Source organism: Rhinopithecus roxellana, chromosome 6 (genome assembly GCF_007565055.1).
Source record: "Rhinopithecus roxellana isolate Shanxi Qingling chromosome 6, ASM756505v1, whole genome shotgun sequence".
In the NCBI taxonomy this organism is placed as follows: domain Eukaryota; kingdom Metazoa; phylum Chordata; class Mammalia; order Primates; family Cercopithecidae; genus Rhinopithecus; species Rhinopithecus roxellana.
In genome coordinates, this window is record NC_044554.1 from 71,082,487 (window position 1) to 71,100,749 (window position 18,263).

At 35.7% G+C, this 18,263-nt stretch overlaps 1 protein-coding gene across 4 annotated transcripts in view; it reads left to right on the forward strand.

The window, feature by feature from the left end:
• CADPS2 (calcium dependent secretion activator 2) overlaps positions 1-18,263 on the forward strand; it is a 602,646-nt gene that overhangs the window by 428,638 nt on the left and 155,745 nt on the right. For all 4 annotated transcript variants that reach the window (XM_030932945.1, XM_030932946.1, XM_030932947.1 and 1 more), the window contains exons 12-13: positions 10,142-10,278; positions 13,518-13,705. In XM_030932945.1, the coding sequence (XP_030788805.1) occupies positions 10,142-10,278; positions 13,518-13,705 (325 nt within the window). The remainder of the gene's footprint in view (positions 1-10,141; positions 10,279-13,517; positions 13,706-18,263) is intronic.

Genomic DNA, 18,263 nt, shown 5'->3' on the forward strand with positions numbered 1-18,263 from the left:
CAATAAAATGAAGTTTGCCTGTGTGTTCTGGATACAACATGTTTGTCAGATATGCGATTTGCAAATATTTTCTCCTAATCTATGGCTTGTCTTTTCACATCTCTTAATAGTGACTTTCAGAAAAAAAAAAAAATTCTTATTTTTGATGAAGTCCATTTTATCAATTTTTTTCATAGATATGCTTTTGATGTTGTAACTAAAGGATCTTTGCCCAACCCAAATTGCAGAAATTTTCTCCTTTGCTTTCTTCTAGAAATTTTACAGTTTTGGCTTTTACATTTTACAACCATTTTGAGTTAATTTTTGTATACAGTGAGAGGTATCCATCAGTATTTATGGATGGCGTATGGATGTCCAGTTGTTTTAACACAAAGAGTTGAAAAGATTGTCATACCCTGAATTGCCCTTGCACATTTGTGAAAAATCAATTAACTACATAGGAGTTTATTTCTGGGCTACCTTTTCTTTTCCTTTGGTCTGTTTATCTATCTTAATATTATTACCACACTGTCTTGATTACTGTAGCTTTGTGAATCTTACAGTCCGGTAGTCCAAGTCCTCCAAATTGATTTCTCTTATTCAAAAATATTTTGGCTGTTCTATGTCCTTTGCATTTCTCTATGAATTTTCAAAATAAATTTACTCATTTTTAATTGACAAATAATTGTTTATATATATGACGTACAATATAAATTTTTAAAACATCTTGACATTCCTTGCTGGAGATTTTACTGGGAATGCCTTTGATCAGTCAGTCCTTGGAAAATTTTGGAAAACTGACTTCATAATATTGAGTCTTCCAATCTGTGAATACAATGTGTCACTTCATTTGTTTAGGTAGTCTTTAGTTTCTCTTTGGGATGTTTGTAGTTTTCAGTAAACAGATCTTGCACATCTTTTGTCAGATTTATTTCTAGGTATTTCATCTGTGTTGCTTTAGTAAATGGAATTTTTTATTTCAGCCCAATTGTTTTGTTATCTTTGTGATTGCTTTAGAATTTAAAGTATACACTTTAAATTTATTATACATCTTCATGTATAGTATGCAAACTTTACAATAGTAAACTTCTATTCTCTTGGCTTTTGCACTATTCTTGTCATATATTTTACTTCTATATATGTTGTAAATCCCACAATACATTGCTATTATGATTATTGCCTTAGTCAATATCTTTTAAAGAAATTAAAAGTGAAAGAAAAATGTTATGTAGATGTCCATTTTGTACATGTCGATTATGTACATGTTATGTACATGTACATTACCATTCCCAGTGTCTTTCATCATCTAGTGCATATATTTTTACTTCTTGAAGGACCTCCTTTGACTTTTCTTGTAGTGCAGATCTGCTGGTAATGAATACTTTTAACTTCTTTATATATGAAAAAAGTCTTTATTTCACTCTCATTTTGAAGATATTTTTCTTTTAGTACTTTAAAGATGTTGCTCCACTTTTTCTTCTAGCTTGCATTTGTTTTTCCAAAGAGAAATGTGCTATTTTGGTTTGTTCCTCTATAAATAATGTCCTTTTTTCCTCTAACTGCTTTAAAGATTTTTCTCCTTAACACTGTTTTTGAGCAATTTGATTATGATGTGCCTTGGTGTAGTTTTCTTCATAAAAATGCTTGTTCTGAGACACAGTTAAGTTACTTAGAAACACCATCCTTTCAAGCTTTGCTTTCAAGTTTTGTTAGGGAAGACCAAGCAGTGTTTAGTCCAGGATGCATTTTCCCCGTTTCTGGACCAACATCTTTCTTAATACTCTAACTGATAACCTGTGAATTATGAGCTTTTATATTCTTGCTGCTAAGAAACAGTGCTATTCTAGGCTGTGTGAGTTTGGGGCAGTGTCCTCTCGAATCCTTTAGATTGCTTCTTTCCCTTTCTACATGTGCATGAACTGATGGGTAGTCAGCTGAATTCTTGGGGGAGGCCTTCTGCAGATCTTGAGAGTCTCTTGCCGGGCAGCTCTCTTCTCTACAGTACTCTTTCCTACAACCTCTAGTTACTGTAGCCCTCCCGAATTGTCAGCTCCATTTTTCAACTCAGGGAGACCACTGGGCTTTTCCTGAGTTCCTGTTCCTTGTGCCATGAGCTATAGAGTTTCTCCTGGCAGTAACCTGGGGTGACTGTAAGGCTCACCTTGTTTCCCATCCCTCAGGAATCACTCTCCCGTGTTGCCCAACGTGCAGCGTTTAAGAAACTTTTTGTAAATTTTTTTTCAAAAACTTAGTTCAGGTAGGAGGTTAAGTTTATTCTCAATTATGCCATCATGACCAGAAGCAGAATGAATGTTTTATAAGTTAAAGCATGGTTTCTCAATTTCAGCACTATTGACATTTTGGGCTAGACAATTATTTGTTTTGGGGCAGGGAGTGGAGTAAGGAACTTTTCCTGTGCATTATGTGATGTTTTACAGCATCCCTGTCCTCTACCCACTAGATATCAGTAGTCTCCCACCTGGTCCCAGGTCAGACAACCAAAAATATGTCTGGACATTGCCAAATGTCCCAGAGGGTAGGGTTGCTGTTGGTGATGAATCACCCCCAGTTGAGAACCACAGAATTACAGTGACTTAATAGCTATTTTTTTTTTAATTGTCACCCTCCTTCACTTGTGTTCCCATATTTTTTCTTAACATCCTGAGTACAAGGAATTCCCAAGGAATGTTTTGAGCTCATGGCTATTGTTGCTTGCACATAGTGGCAAGAAAAGTGGGTAGGAACCACTAGCACAGACCTTTAAGACCGTGGCTGAATAATACAGAATTTTTTTGGACAGAGTCTGCCTCTGGAGAGAGAGGGAGTGCAGTGGTGCCATCTCACCTCACTGCAACCTCCACCTCCCAGGTTCAAGCCATTCTCATGCCTCAGCCTCCCAAGTAATCTCAGCAGCTGGGAGTACAGGTGTGTGCCACCACACCCACCTAATTTTTGTATTTTTAGCAGAGACGGAGTTTCTCCATGTTGGCCAGGCCTGGTCTCAAACTCCTGACCTCATGTGATCTGCCAGCCTCGGCCTGCCGAAGTGCTGGGCTTACAGGCATGAGCCAATGCACCTGCCTTTGACAAATTAAAAAAAAAAAAAAAAAAAAAAGCCTTTCTATTATTCAATATCAATTTATTGTCAAGGCAGAATTAATCAGGCTATGAGATTCCCATGCCTCAGCCTCCCAAATAGCTGGGATTCACCTGCCTAATTTTTGTCTTTTTAATAGAGATGGGGTTTCTCCACATTGGCCAGGCTGGTCTTGAACTCCTGACCTCAGGTGATCTACCATCAGGGAGGACACCTCAGCCTCCCAAATTGCTGGGATTACAAGCGTGAACCACAGCGCCCAGTCCTATAATCTGTTTCTAACAAAACCTTTCTATTATTTGATATCAATTTATTGTCAAGGCAGAATTGATCAGGCTATGGGAACTGAATTTACTTGTTATAACTAAAAAGCCAAACTATTTCAATTTGTTAACAACAGCTGACTTGTGTTCCAGGCTACTAGTAAAGTGTTTAATCAGTGCTGACCTCTGCTGGCGTGAAACTGGGAGGCGGAGCTTGCAGTGAGCGGAGATCACACCACTGCCCTCCAGCCTGGGCAACAGAGCAAGGTTCCATCTCAAAAAAAAAAAAAAAAAAAAAAAAACAAAAAAAAAAAGGAAAAGAAAAGAAAGGAGGAAGAAAGAACATGTTCTACCTCATCAGAATGAGAATACTGACCCTGACCTATCAGAGAAATGTCATGAATTACTCCAGAGAGTAGTTTCATCCATAGTATTTTCCTCCCTCCATTGACTTACATAATCAATTTGTGTTTTCTTTCCTGATGATCTTTCAGAAAAACAACTTTTAAAATCACTAGTAGAAATTGAGAAAACAAAATAAAAATTTAAATGTCTAGTTGGATAAATGTATATGTTCCCGACCCATTTAAATATGCTTTGTTTCTCATTTCTTTGCTGACCTGTAGCTGGTAAAGGTAAGTATTTTCATGATTTTTAAAATCAGATGTTTTTAAAATTTTTCAATGATATGATGTTTGAGGAATATCATGATCTTGTTTACTTAGCTTTATTGATTACAAAACAAAAAATGTCTATCACAACAAAAAAGTAGAAACAACCTAGTATCTACCATTCATACAGGCACAAGGGTAATAGTCACAAAGGTGTTGTAATAACATGCAAAACAAATGGTCAATATATGTTAAGTGGAAAAAAATGCTAAATTACGCACGTGGTATTATTTTCACTACATAAAAAAAAAAAACCCAATTGAAAAAGCAAAATATAGGTAGAATTACATCTAAAATATTCAGTGGATATGTTTTGTTGGAGGCAATAGTTGCTACTTTATTTCTTCTATATTTTATTTTTCTTTGAAATATGTATTTTTATGTATTTTTCACAAACCCAGTGCTTTAGAATGAACTATGAATCTTAAAGCTTAAAAAGAAGCTTATTTTTTTAAAAAAAATCTAAGCATACTAATAACTAAGAAAAATAAAATATTATAAAATCTAACTTACTGGAAGACAACCTTATCTTTTTGGGACATTACTAATATATATTTATAGGTTTCTCTAACAAGCAAATCTATTCCACTTCTTTTTTTCTTTGAGTCTCTGGATATATAAAAATTCTAAGGGAAGAGAGTGAGCTGAAGGGGTGGGGATGAGGCTGGTAAACAATTTTTTCACTTCAACTATAATGTACTAGATTTGCCAGATTGATGGACATTCTTTGGTTAAACTATTCTTCTTTGTTCTCTCCAACCAAAATGCAGTGCACGCACCCTGGTTTTCACTGTCTCTCAGTTATATATGTAACATAATACAATGTGTGTGTCACATAATACAGTATGAATAGTAGTATTTGTCTTCCAATAATTAATATCAAAAATGAACCGAAAAGCTGCCATCTGCTTTTTATTTTTAAGCTAAATATTTTTAAATTCCTAAATTGAAATATAAACTGACAGTTAATTTTGTGAACTTATTTTCATGATTGATCTAGTATGTTAAATTTCACACTTCATAGGGGAAGCATTTGTCTTTCCTTTACATTGAATATATTATTTCTAATAAATGTTCAATATTGGTTGACTTTACTTATTTGTGATTATAAGTTTCTGTGTTGATCAAAATTGTCATCATGCAAAAGTATTACTTATGTGTTATTTGCTGCAGAAAGCAAGATATGTTAATTCATATATCAGGTTTTGAATCAATTTAACCAAAGAAGCTAAGCAGTTATTTGGGTCAATAATAGAAGTGTGAACAAACTCCTTTGCTTTTCAGCAGAAAGTATGCATACATAAAACATGGACATACTATTCAGGCTGATCTAGATAAAATTTTAAATATTAAACTCTTCCTATTAAAACCTACATGGATGGTATAAAAAGAGAAGTGGCACCTACTTTGCTGTGCCACTTTTACCTTCCTGTAAATTTTCAAGCTTTATGGGAATTTTGAATTATAAGAAGTGTATAATCAGATGTGAGTAGTGGTAAATGCAGCTACAGGTGAACTCCTAAACATAGGCCAGTAACATAGGACAGTAAATTGTATTGTATTTCAAAAGGGTCATTTGCTGCTTAGCTCAGCTCGGTATTTTGCAGAGAGCAGTCTTGTCTGACAGCACCCTCTTAATACTTTTGATACTAGAGTTCCACTCCCAGACACCCGAGTGACCTCGGAATGCTAATAAATGGCCTCCTTTTCTCATCCAGAGTGCCCTTTTACATTTTTCTTTCCTTTTTCCTTTTACATCCATGATTTCTCACAACACTAGGAGCAGCAACAAATGCAGTACCATGAGAATTTGTTGCGAAGAAAAAAGAAATATTTCAATTATTTTTTTCAATCTCCCTGACTTAGATGACTTCAATTCTCTCTGACTTAGATGCCTTTCCTGGGATTTGGATTCTTGAGCACTTAAGGGGCAGGTTGCGGTCAGTGCCCACCAAAAAGCTCTCTCACCACAGTGGAGTCTACTAGCTCACTGATAGTCCTCATATCATTTTCTGTGCTACCTATTTTCAAGTCTGTATTACCTATTTAAGTTGATACTGTCAGACTTATTCTTTCCTCTTAACTTCCAACAGCTATTATCCTAATGAAAAAATTCAATTTTTAGGTTTCACTTACATAAAGCCTCTATAACTTCTTAAATCTATAGCAAATAATAATCTTTCTCAATTTGGGTTTCGTTCCATCTACTGTTATCACACCTGGTGACAGTACCGCCTAAAGACGCTCGAGCATATATCCAACTGTTGCCATAGAAACTCCATCAGTATCCTCAATTACCATGTCCCACATCTGTAGTTAGTCCGTAGGTTAATCATCACAATTTATGACAATTTTGCAGTATACTGCTTAAGCTTATAGCTTGTTGGTTTGTTTTGATAGTTGTCACATTGTTTCAGAAGACAGATTGAACTGAAATTTTCCATTATCAGAGAAATCTGAGTAACACCATGAATAATTTTCTGTTTAAAACTAGTCACCATACTGTTGTTATAGTAACATTAATTGCAGATAATCCAGTATAATGCAATTTTAAAGCCTTGGATTTGGTAATTGACTAAAAAGCATGTTTTGCATTTGACATAGATGATGCCTGTGTCTCTCAAGAGTAACATATAGCTATGTTATACCTGTAGAAAGCTATGTGAAAATATATCTTTATAAAAATAAGAAGCTAGATAATATTTTAATGATATATGATTTTCTGTTTTGCATTAGTTCATGAGAGAACTTTAAAGTGAAAGATGGCAGGGAGGAAATGGGGAGATGTAGGTCAAAGGATACAAACTAGCAGATGTGTAGGATGAACAAGTCTAGAGATCTAATGTACAACATGACAACTAGAATCTATAAAATTGTACTGTTAGTTATTTTTGTTAAGTAAGTAGATTTTAGCTGCCCTGTCACAAAAAAAGTCGCTATGTGAGATGACAGATTTGTTAATTTCCTTCTGTATTGTAACCATTTTACTGTCTACATGTATACCTTAACATCATGTTGTAAAGCTTAAATATATATACACACACAATTTTACTACTGAAAAAGCATTTCAGTAGTATTACATCTATTTCACTCCTCCTAGCTTTGATGGTATTGTGGCCTTACATTTCACTTTACAGTTTTTTGGTTTGGTTTGGTTTGGTTTGGTTTTTTTGTTTGTTTTTTTTGGTGGGGTGTGGCGAGTGGGATGGGAATGTAGTCTCACTCTGTAGCCCAGGCTGGAGTGCAGTGGCGCAATCTCAGCTTACTGCAACCTTCGCCTCCCGAGTTCAAGCGATTCTCCTGCTTCGGCCTCCCAAGTAGCTGAAATTACAGGCGCCTGCCACCATGCCCAGCTAATTTTTTGTGTTTTTTAGTAGAGACAGGGTTTCACCATGTTGGTCAGGCTGGTCTCGAACTCCTGGCCTCAGGTGATCCACCCACCTCGGCCTCCCAAAGTGTTGGGATTACAGGCGTGAGCCATCGTGCCCAGCACTTTTCAGTAACGTTATACACACTTGTATACGTTGCTATTATTTTGTTTAAAACAAGGGCCACAGGGCCAGCAAACTGAAACTGAATGCCTGTTCTTGAAAAATAAGTTTTATTGAAACGTAGCCTATCTACCTGGCTGCCTCTCTCTCTCTCTCTCTATCTCTCTCTGTATCTCTCCCCTCCCCAACCCCCCGCCACCCTGTTTCATTCAGGGAGGTCAAGACTGTTACTTTTTTATTTATTTCTTCCATAAATTCATGGAAACTAAGACTATACTTCCACATGGTAATGTATTTTTTCATGAAATGTTCTGAATGGTGCTGATCTGATGTAGAAAGAAAGAAATAAAAATGTTTGATCTTCACAGCCTGTGTTTTAAAAATAGGATGATTCCTAAGAACACATTTCACTTTCATAAAATTACAGCCCTGGAGAAATTGAAGGTTGTTGACTTTCTTTAAAAATTTTAATGGGTTGGTTTGCCTGTTTTTTTCCGAGTAGAGTCTATATTTGTGACTCAGAGTGCTATCATTAGTATCATTTTTATCACCAATGGTAATTGTTTAAAAAGTAATTTTCCATTCATCTGTGATTTGGAAAGACTTGTTACCTTAGCAGATAGATGGCTTGGAATTGTATTTCCTGAGGAAAGTACTATATAAATTTACAAAAATATGATTTAATTATAGAAATTAACTATAGACCTTTTTTCAGAAACATTTTTTTATTTAAAGATTGTATGCCCATTTTTTAATTGCTTCTACAAATCTTTATAGTAAAAGAAGACTGATAGGTCTTTTTCCATGAAATTTATTACTATCCTGTTCTCAACAGATTAACCATTAATAGGCATTATTTTTAACTCCTGTTGTAACCTTCTCTGGTGAAAGAAATAAGGTATAAAATTTAGCAGATGTGTTATAAAACTAGTAATTTCATTTCATAAAAATGATACTAAAAGAATTTTTTGCCGAGATAAATGAAAAAATGAATATTCTAAGGTACTTTTTTAAAATACAAAAGAATCTTCCAATTTTATAATATGTGTGATTTGTACTTTTACTATTCTGCCTCCTATTCATCTGATATTATTTCACATTACATTATCATATCTTTATATTAAAAGACTCGGAAGAGTAAAATGCAAAAGAAGTTGGATTGTATATTAGTTCAGGAAAAGCTGTTTAGTTTTGTGTTTATCCAGTTAATATTAATTTTTCACATGTAATGTATTTAATCATTCAGGTAATTATTAAATGTGAAGGAGTATGTATGATACTTTCTCCATGGATTATAACTTTATACCCTACACATCAGTAAGCTGCCATTCATTGATTACTTGCTATATTCACCTTTTCCTATCTGTCATTAATGTGAGATGCACATTAGTTTGTGTATCTTTTTTTTAGTGTGATTCTGAGGACCCTTCAGCTTGAATTATATAGTTCTTCCATCTACAAATATGGCTGAAAGTTGAACTTGACATGGATCAATATGATCTGGGCTAAAATATCTAAATGTGACTGATTATGTTAGCATCATGTCCACAGATCAATATTGAGTTTTATTATGAGTCTGACTCTGTAATTGGGTATAATCAATAAACTTTTGTCTCTTTTCCTTTACAATTTTAAGATTGTACTATATAGGTTTTAGAAACTACACTTAGCTTACATTTAGGACTCTGCTTTTCTTATGATGACCAGAAAGAGATCTATCTATGAATTTTAAGGAACAATGGAGCTTCCGTTTTACCATTGTGAGAAGAGTCCACTTTTATCTTGATAACTGATTGCTTGCTCAATATGCGCGACGTTTCTAACAGACCTAGTGTAATAACACCCCAGCACTCCTTTGGGGTAGTGTGTGGCTTTTTCTCTCTGTACTTAGTAAATAACTCACATTGAAGACTTTTGACAAAACATACCATTAATGAAAGCAATCATAAAAGCTTGCCTTTAGATAAACCCGCAGGGTCTACAGGCGTTGAAAGATGCAATCTGTAAAGAACAATAAATTTGGGCCTTTGATTGAAGTGCCATTTGGGACGTTATGCTTTGTCTGCATATTTGCACAAACATGATGCTCCCTTTTTTCATGTCTCTTAAACTTGAAGCTTGAGAGCGCTCATTGCCATTTTTACATTAAGGATGGTCCCATTAAAAGCTCCCTACAAAAAGAAGACTGGAAGTGATCCAGCTGAAGTGTGTGTGTTCAATTCTGCCCTAGTTTGCCATTTGGAAAGCAGAGTTCTGGGCATCATTGCTGTTTTTTATGAATAGATCTTGGTTCTTTTCTAGTCAATTCCATCAGTAAATGGAGATTTAAAATACAACTTTTCTCAGCATTGGAAAATAAGATTATTCCTCTGATGGATATTAGATATAGCTTTTAATGGGAATGTAATTACTGCATTCTAAATGATTTGTAGATTTTTTGCTGTCATTTTTACTTAGGCTTCAAAAATTTTGCAATTTATGTTAATATGCTGAACTGTTGGCCTCATATTTCATATTTCAGACTACTGATAAAAGGTAGTCTTCGTTTGAGTCCTGCATTTTGTATTCTTCACAACCTGTATCTGTCCATAATTAAGCCTGAAAAGTAAATATACTCTACATGCTTTCCTGAATTTACAGATGCAGATCGTTTTCAGAAACATGGTATGGATGAGTTTATTTCTGCAAACCCCTGCAAGCTTGATCATGCCTTCCTTTTTAGAATACTCCAGAGGCAGACTTTGGATCACAGACTGAATGATTCCTATTCTTGCTTGGTGAGTACAAGTCTGTCTATCTAGTCCCCTATAAGTTGGAATAAAAGATTTTAGAAAGTGAGAAATACTTGTTATAAACCAGCATTTTATTCCTGACTCATTTAATAATGGTAGTTGGAGTGAGGGATAAAGGATTCCAATCGATCGCTTCCCAATTTAAAAATTATACACTTGAAGACCACTGCTTTGCCACTCAATAGACAGGAGAATAGACTCAAATAGATGCTAAACTGTGGTTTATCAGTCCCTTTAAAGAAGGCTCAGTGAAAACAGAAGGCTTTTAATAAAGATTTTTTAAAACCTCTGTTATAGTATTTACAGACATTTTAAGGTTGGAGTTCTGTTCCCCAGATGTTGACACCTCACATTTCTCTCTCTCTCTTTTTTTTTTTTTTTTTTAATTATACTTTAAGTTCTAGGGTACATGTGCATAACGTGCAGGTTTGTTACATAAGTATACTTATGCCATGTTGGTGTGCTGCACCCATCGACTCGTCAGCACCCATCAATTCATCATTTATATCATGTATAACTCCCCAATGCAATCCCTCCCTCCTCCCCCCTCCCCCCTCCCCATGATAGGCCCCAGTGCGTGATGTTCCCCTTCCCGAGTCCAAGTGATCTCATTGTTCAGTTCCCACCTATGAGTGAGAACATGCGGTGTTTGGTTTTCTCTTCTTGTGATAGTTTGCTAAGAATGATGGTTTCCAGCTGCATCCATGTCCCTACAAAGGACAGCAAACTCATCCTTTTTTATGGCTGCATAGTATTCCATGGTGTATATGTGCCACATTTTCTTAATCCAGTCTGTCACAGATGGACATTTGGGTTGATTCCAAGTCTTAGAAGGACAACCTAAGTGGCAGGGGAAAGAAAGAGTGGAATTAATATGACAGGAGCTATACATAACAAAGGAAAGTTTTAGTTTCATCTAGCCATCCAAAGTATAACTTGAATTCCTTGACAAAAGGAAAGGAGTGAATTAAATTGAGTAAACTGTTTCCTGGTATGTGTTGAAATTGTAGCCAAAATTCGGGATATGAAGTATAATTTAATTAAAAGGAATGCTTGACACCTCAGAATATGGGGACTAAACTTTATAACCTAAAAATTATGTGTTTTTCCAAACATTTACATTGTGAATAGCAATTCCTCTGAAATTTTTGCAGCCAGAAAATGCGTATTTCTATCGCCACTTTAATCTCTTGGACACTGAACATAGTACAGGTTGAATATCCCTTATCCAAAATGCTTGGGACCAGAGTGTTTCAAATATTGTATTTTCTTCAGATTTTGGTATATTTGCATTGCATGTACAAGGTAAGCATCCTTAATCCAAAAATCCAAAATCAATTTCCTTTGAGCATTGTTAAAAGAAAAACCTTAGCCTAATTAAGTTTAACAGAGTTTAATTGGGCAAAGAAGAATTCATGAATCAGGCAGCCTCCTCAGCCAGAGTAGGCTCAGATACTCCAGCACAGCCATGTGGTGGAAAATGTTTTATAGGCAGAAAAAGGAAAGTGATATATAGAAAACAGAAGTAAGGTACAGAAACAGCCAGATTGGTTACAGCTCAGCATTTGCCTGATTTGAACACAGTTTGAACAGTTGGCCACCTTTGATTGGCCAAAACTCAGTGATTGGCACAATAGTAGACTACAGTGTACTTACAACTCCATTTGGTTTATAATTCACGATGTATAGAGAAACCTTTAGGCTGAACTTAAAATATGTAAGGAGGCAGCTTTAGGCTAAACTTGATTTAACAGGATCATGCAGATGCTCAAATATTTTGGATTTTGGAGCTTTCCAGATCTGGGACTTTTGGATTTGGGATGCTCAACCTGAAACTTCATGCAATAAAGTTACATTCTGTTTAAGATTTCAGACAAAATGCCACCCCTCATTGGAGATACTTCGGAGAGGAAGAAGTGAAACAACTTTTTGCCACGCTGACACTAACAGTTCATTAATTCATTTATAAATTGTTTATTAAGTATAATTTGAACCTGATCCAACTCAAACTTTACAATCATGTGGAGAGTAAAATATATCATCTCAAAATCCTAGTCTAGCTTTTCATGGACAAACACATAGAGTGAATATCAATAAGGGATAGTGCCCTCTTGGATTCCACTCAAACACATTATTCAATTATCAAAAGCTGTTTTGATTTTGCTGATGACCCCTAGTGTAATATGGAGTCTGAGGAGAATGCTACAAGGTCTTCCACTGCACCTAGAGGGGAGTGAGTGTGATTTGCTTAGAAAGTGTTTTGGAGGCAAATGACTGAATATAAATCATGACTTAACAACTGATTTGCAGTGTGGTCTTGGACAATTCACTTAACATCCCTGAGCTTTAGCTTATTTATCTGCAACCTGGAAACCATGTAACTACCACACATGATGGTTCTTCTCTTACTCCTTTTCTTTTCTTCCTCCTTTCCTTTATTGCCTTCTCACCTTTTTCTCATTATTATTTTCTTTCTCTTACATGATTACCCTGCCCCCTTTTAAAACTCTCTATACTCCCTTCTTTTCTTTTACTATCTTAATCTATATAAATCCATATAATTTATCAAGATATTTTATAAGCCAGCTCCACCTGACGCTGCCCTCCAGGTTTAGCCACATAAACTGCCTGCTGTGTTCAGGTGGCATGCATGCACACACATATATTCTAACATCTCATTTCAGGAGGAGCAGAAGCTGCTAATATAAAGCGTGAACTCTGTTATATTGTTCATAGGAAGACAAACAGAATGAGAAAAATATCCCAGATATTTAAGTTCCCAAATAGTACATGTATACCGCTGCTAAACTTAATGACATTTTCTTTTAGTTCACTTTATAAAACTTTTCCTGAACAAGAAATTTCATCTATAATGTCATCTTTCTTCTCTTTTTAATTGATTCGTAAAGAGACTGAATTTTTTGGAGTAGCACTCTTTGTGTGTGATAATTTAGAACCTATGAATAAATTTGACTAAATTTTGAGTGACAGTGGAGAAGCACAAGTTACCCATGCCTTGCTGTGATAGTAAAGAGAGAATAGCATTAGGTTGCCAGTGTCCCAAATCAGTTTCAAAATTGATGACATTAGCTCTTCATGAAACATACCACTAATAAAATAATGTTCATGCAGCTTCTGCTTATAAGGCCTAAAAGTACCTTCAGGAAAGCAAATAATAGTATAGAAAGAAAAAACATATCTATCTATCTTTTTTTATTTTGCAGGGATGGTTTAGCCCTGGCCAAGTCTTTGTGTTAGATGAGTACTGTGCCCGTTATGGTGTGAGAGGTTGTCACAGACATCTCTGCTACCTTACAGAACTGATGGAACATTCAGAAAATGGTGCTGTCATTGACCCTACCCTGCTCCATTACAGCTTTGCATTCTGTGCCTCTCATGTGCACGGCAACAGGTATTTTTACTTGCAAATACAAAGTGAAATGTATGAGGTTGACTATGGAAAAGAGAGAAAAATGTGCTTTGCCATTATTACCTAGTAACAGATTTTAAATAGCAAACACTTCTTACAAAGGAAAAAAAAAAGCGACAGAAAAAAAGGTGTGCATCAATATGCTGTTGATTTAGGTGGGCTACACTTCATGTTTCTTTTTGCTGGTAAAGCCACTTGAAAGAGAGAAAAAAAAATATATCTGTGAGATTAGAAACTGCCTTTTATTTCTTATATACCACCTACTAGTAGGTCTGAACAGCCTTAAGTATCCCTATGATTCCTGTTGTAATACATACATGTACCTGGGTAGGATGTGTTCATAGGACTGTGTGTAACTAATGATCATTGCTTTTCCTCTGTGGAATAACTTTTCACTGACAAAACAAGATAAATAATGGGGTTTATGTAGAGTCTCCTCTCAGCCCCTTCCCTAATCCACACTTTAGGAACAAGTACTCTTGTTTTACCAAGATGCCAAAAAAATGCCTAATGTTGGCCTCCACAGCTGTCTATCTCTGGGCTTAAAAATCTGTCCATATCATTCCACGTGGTGGCTTACGCCTGTAATCTTAGCACTGTGAGACTCTGGGGAGGGTGGATCACCTGAGGCCAGGAGTTCGAGACCAGCCTGGCCAACTGAGTGAAACCCCATCTCTATTAAAAAACAACAACAACAACAAAAATTAGCTGAGCTTGGTGGTGCATGTCTGTAATCCCAGCTACTCAGGAGGTTGAGGTATGAGAATCGCTTGAACCCGGGAGGCAGAGGTTGCAGTGAGCCAAGATCGTGCCACTGCACTCCAGCCTAGGTAACAGAACAGGCTCTGTCTTTAAAAATAAAAAATAAATAAAAATCTGTCAATATCACTCCCCTTCTCTTAATCTTGCTCCATACATATTTGATGAATGAATGAATGCCTTTATTATTTGTGTTAATATCTCTTCCATTAATGGCCCATTAACTTTTTATTCATCTTTTTCTTTTCCCTCCTATCCCCAATTTGTGAACATCAATTTTCTCTTCCCATAGTGCCCTGTAACATTCTCTTTTTTACGTTTCCATTTTTTATCCTAATTCTGGCCTTCATTTTTTTCTTGCCTATGTATCTGAATTTACCTCTTTATTTCCTTTTTCTTTCTATAGTATTCTACCAATCAGTCAAAAAAATAACAGAATAACTTTTACCACAATCTTTTTCAAAAAGCTTAAGTGATTTTTGATTATTAAATTAAAAATAGATTCCAAGTGATAGCATCATTTTCCCATTACCATCCTGTTCCATCTACCCATTCTTATCTCCACAAAATTTTACCCCAGAAAACCTGTTTATTCTCCATGTTTTTCTTTTTTCCAGTTTTAAAAAGTCAGACATCACAAAACTCATCTTAGAAGATTTCAATTAACTCATTCAGACACTAAGAACTTTTTATCCGTACTTATCTCGTTACCTTTGTCATATATACTTACGTGCTACATGTGTGTACATGCACACACACACACACTTGCTTCTGTTCCACTAGATCATATTTTAAAGGCAAAAATCAGTTCTCATTCATCTATTACCCTCCACATACCTAAAACAGTGTGTTGCATATTGTAAGTACACAATAAATATCTGTTGAAGTCCTTTGAAGTCCCCAGTGCTGCCATTTCTCAGCTTACAATAAAATAAGATTGATCCTTGTCTCACAGTCTACTCAGGTTTTCACTTTATTTTGGAGCCCAGCCTTGATTTGGAATTAGGAGGATGTTGCTGATTTTAGTAGTTTTTTTCCCACTATCTCACACTCAACCCTCTGCACTTAGAAAATATGGGGGTACAGGTGTCAGTCAGGGTGGCTAACTTGATAGGAGCTGTTTTACTAAAACTGTCTCTTGTCTCATGACTCTGTCTCAATTCCTTCTGACTAAGGGATATCTGACAAAGGTAATGAGATAAGTACAGATAAAAAGATCTTAGTGTCTGAATGAGTTAATTCCAGCACTAGGCAGACCTCTGAAATGCAAGAGGATGAGAAGGTTTCAGTGAAACAGACAGACCCAAAGCAAATTGTATAATCAGAATATTTTATTCATCCACACAGAAAGGTAAAATTAAATTGGGAACATAAAGTGGGAAATTCAGCTAATGTGCCCCCAAAATATATGTGTTTGAGACACATTGTAATGGAAAGTTACTGAGGCAACAAGGAGCTACTGCTGCTGCCTGGGAGGCAGCCTGATTTGACTCTACTGGTTGCCATAGTTACTTTTATTCTGTAAAACTATTGTTTTCTTTATAATGATACTCTAATGTGTAATTCAAGGTATGTTTATATGTTCATGCATATATTATCTTTAATATTGCACATGAAATCCACTTTCCCAAAGATTAAACTATGTACACATTCAGGTATCTCTGGTGGTGTTTTAGAATCGAAATTTGAATCAGTCTCTGATTCAGCATTGAGGTGTCATATAGCTTAAGAAGAAGAAGAAAGGAAGAAGTATAGGGTTGAGGGAAATTTGAACCTCAGTTTAGGATAGAAATTATCCAAGATAAGCTGAAAGTTATGATGTTTCCTGTGACGTTTACAGTCCAACAGATGTCATTCAGAAATACTATGCCACCACAGTGAAAGACCAGAAAGAGGCAAAAGATCTTCACTTGAATCCCAGCTCTGAAATTTGCAAACTGAGCCATGTTCAACAAATCACTTAACCTTTCTGAAACTCAGAGTTATCATACATAAAAGGGGCAAATACCAATGTGAAGGTACTACATAATTATAAAATACTATCAGTATTAATTACTCTTACTATTCTAATATATTTTCCTTTGCCATTTAACCCAAGAGGATGTAAATTGTGAGATGAAGAAAAATGTAAAAACTATGTAGTTAGGATTGTACCTCATTCTAAATAGAAATATTTCAATGTGTATATAATTATACTTCTAATTTCTTTGTTAATGGAATATTCAGGTTTTGGCAACCTCCCTTTGTGAGAATGTGCTTCTCTTATCCATGTCTGTAGCATCTGATATTTATACAGACTTTTGTTTAAAAATACAGTCAATGTCAAGTCTGACTTTTCTACAGTGTTTGCCATAGTCTTATTTTATGATCATTTTTACATCTGTCAAGACACATATTCAGAGAGTCGTTTTGCTCATTACCTGAACTACCTCTGTCATAAATTCAAAAGGAGAAAAGATTTCCTTTTGTTATTGACTGAAGTGAAGGACAACAGTGCTGTCTGGATTTGAAATTTTTCAGGGAGCACATCCTATTGCACAGTGTTGAGCTCTCTAGGTGTGTTCTTTCTGTACAGATACATCTCTGAATAGCACTCTGAGTGTTTCAGAAATAAAAGAATAGAGTTAAACAGAAAAGGTCTGGCTGGTACTAAGACTGAGGAAGAGAGAGAAAAAGAAAGGAAGAAAGAAAAAGTGAGTCAAGGACAGAAACAGACCCACTCATGCAGGATGATAGCCACACACATCTCTGAATAACACAACCACTCATTCAGCCATAGTGCCGCTGAGGACTGACAGGAAGGAGAAAAGAGGCTTTCAGAGACAATGCATCATAGGGCAAAGTTCTAGGTTGATATGTGTGGTTATACATCTTGGTTTTGTAAGTCAGGCTGAGGGTGGAGAAACTGAAGCAGCAACACAAAATGGCTTTTATGTCCCAATTTAATGTAAGGCATACAGTGTATTCACTGACTCCTCTACAGTTTTGTAGGGCCGTCTTAGAGCTGCTGCATGCCTGACAAAGGACAGCTCAGATGTGCTTGCTTTCAAGTACAGGGCACAAGAGTACAACATGACTGTAGTTTTATATATAAAATAATCTCAATTTTCTATGGATTCCAGAATATATCACAAAGTTGTACGTAACCTTAATGGGCATCAGTCAAATCATCATATCATAATACCTCTGTCTTCACAGATGCTAACCTTTCCCCTTGACTGTCACTTCAGAAATTATGCCTCAAACTTCCAATCTGTAATTTTAGAGACAGTGATTCATTTTTTGAGAAAAAACATAGATAATTGCATCAAATAGGATCATCAAAAGTGTTCACTTAATTCTAGTCTTGGATATGTGACTATATAGAAATTAAGTATCCATGACACACACGTTGTAAATGGAGAGACTTACTTTTGGGGCAGGTGAGCAACCAGATGAAAGGTCATAAGCAAGGTTATCCTTAGGTAATGTGCCTGATCTGACAGGTTTTATGCCATGTGCTAAATGTGCAAAGGCAGAAGCGATGGGTTTGGGGGAGTATATTTCAAATATTACTAGAGGATTTTTTTATTTTATCAAAAACTATAGAACAACCCTAAATCTACCTAAGCAGACTTTCCTAGCAATATCGATACTCACCCAACCTCAAGTTCAGTACTGAAGCAAGATAATTGTGCCTTTCAAAACAAAACAGACAAAACCAGAGGAAAATAAAAGGGAAGGGAAAGGCTCGGTGTGTTGGAAATATCTCTGAGTTAGGAATGAGAACATCTGTGTTCCC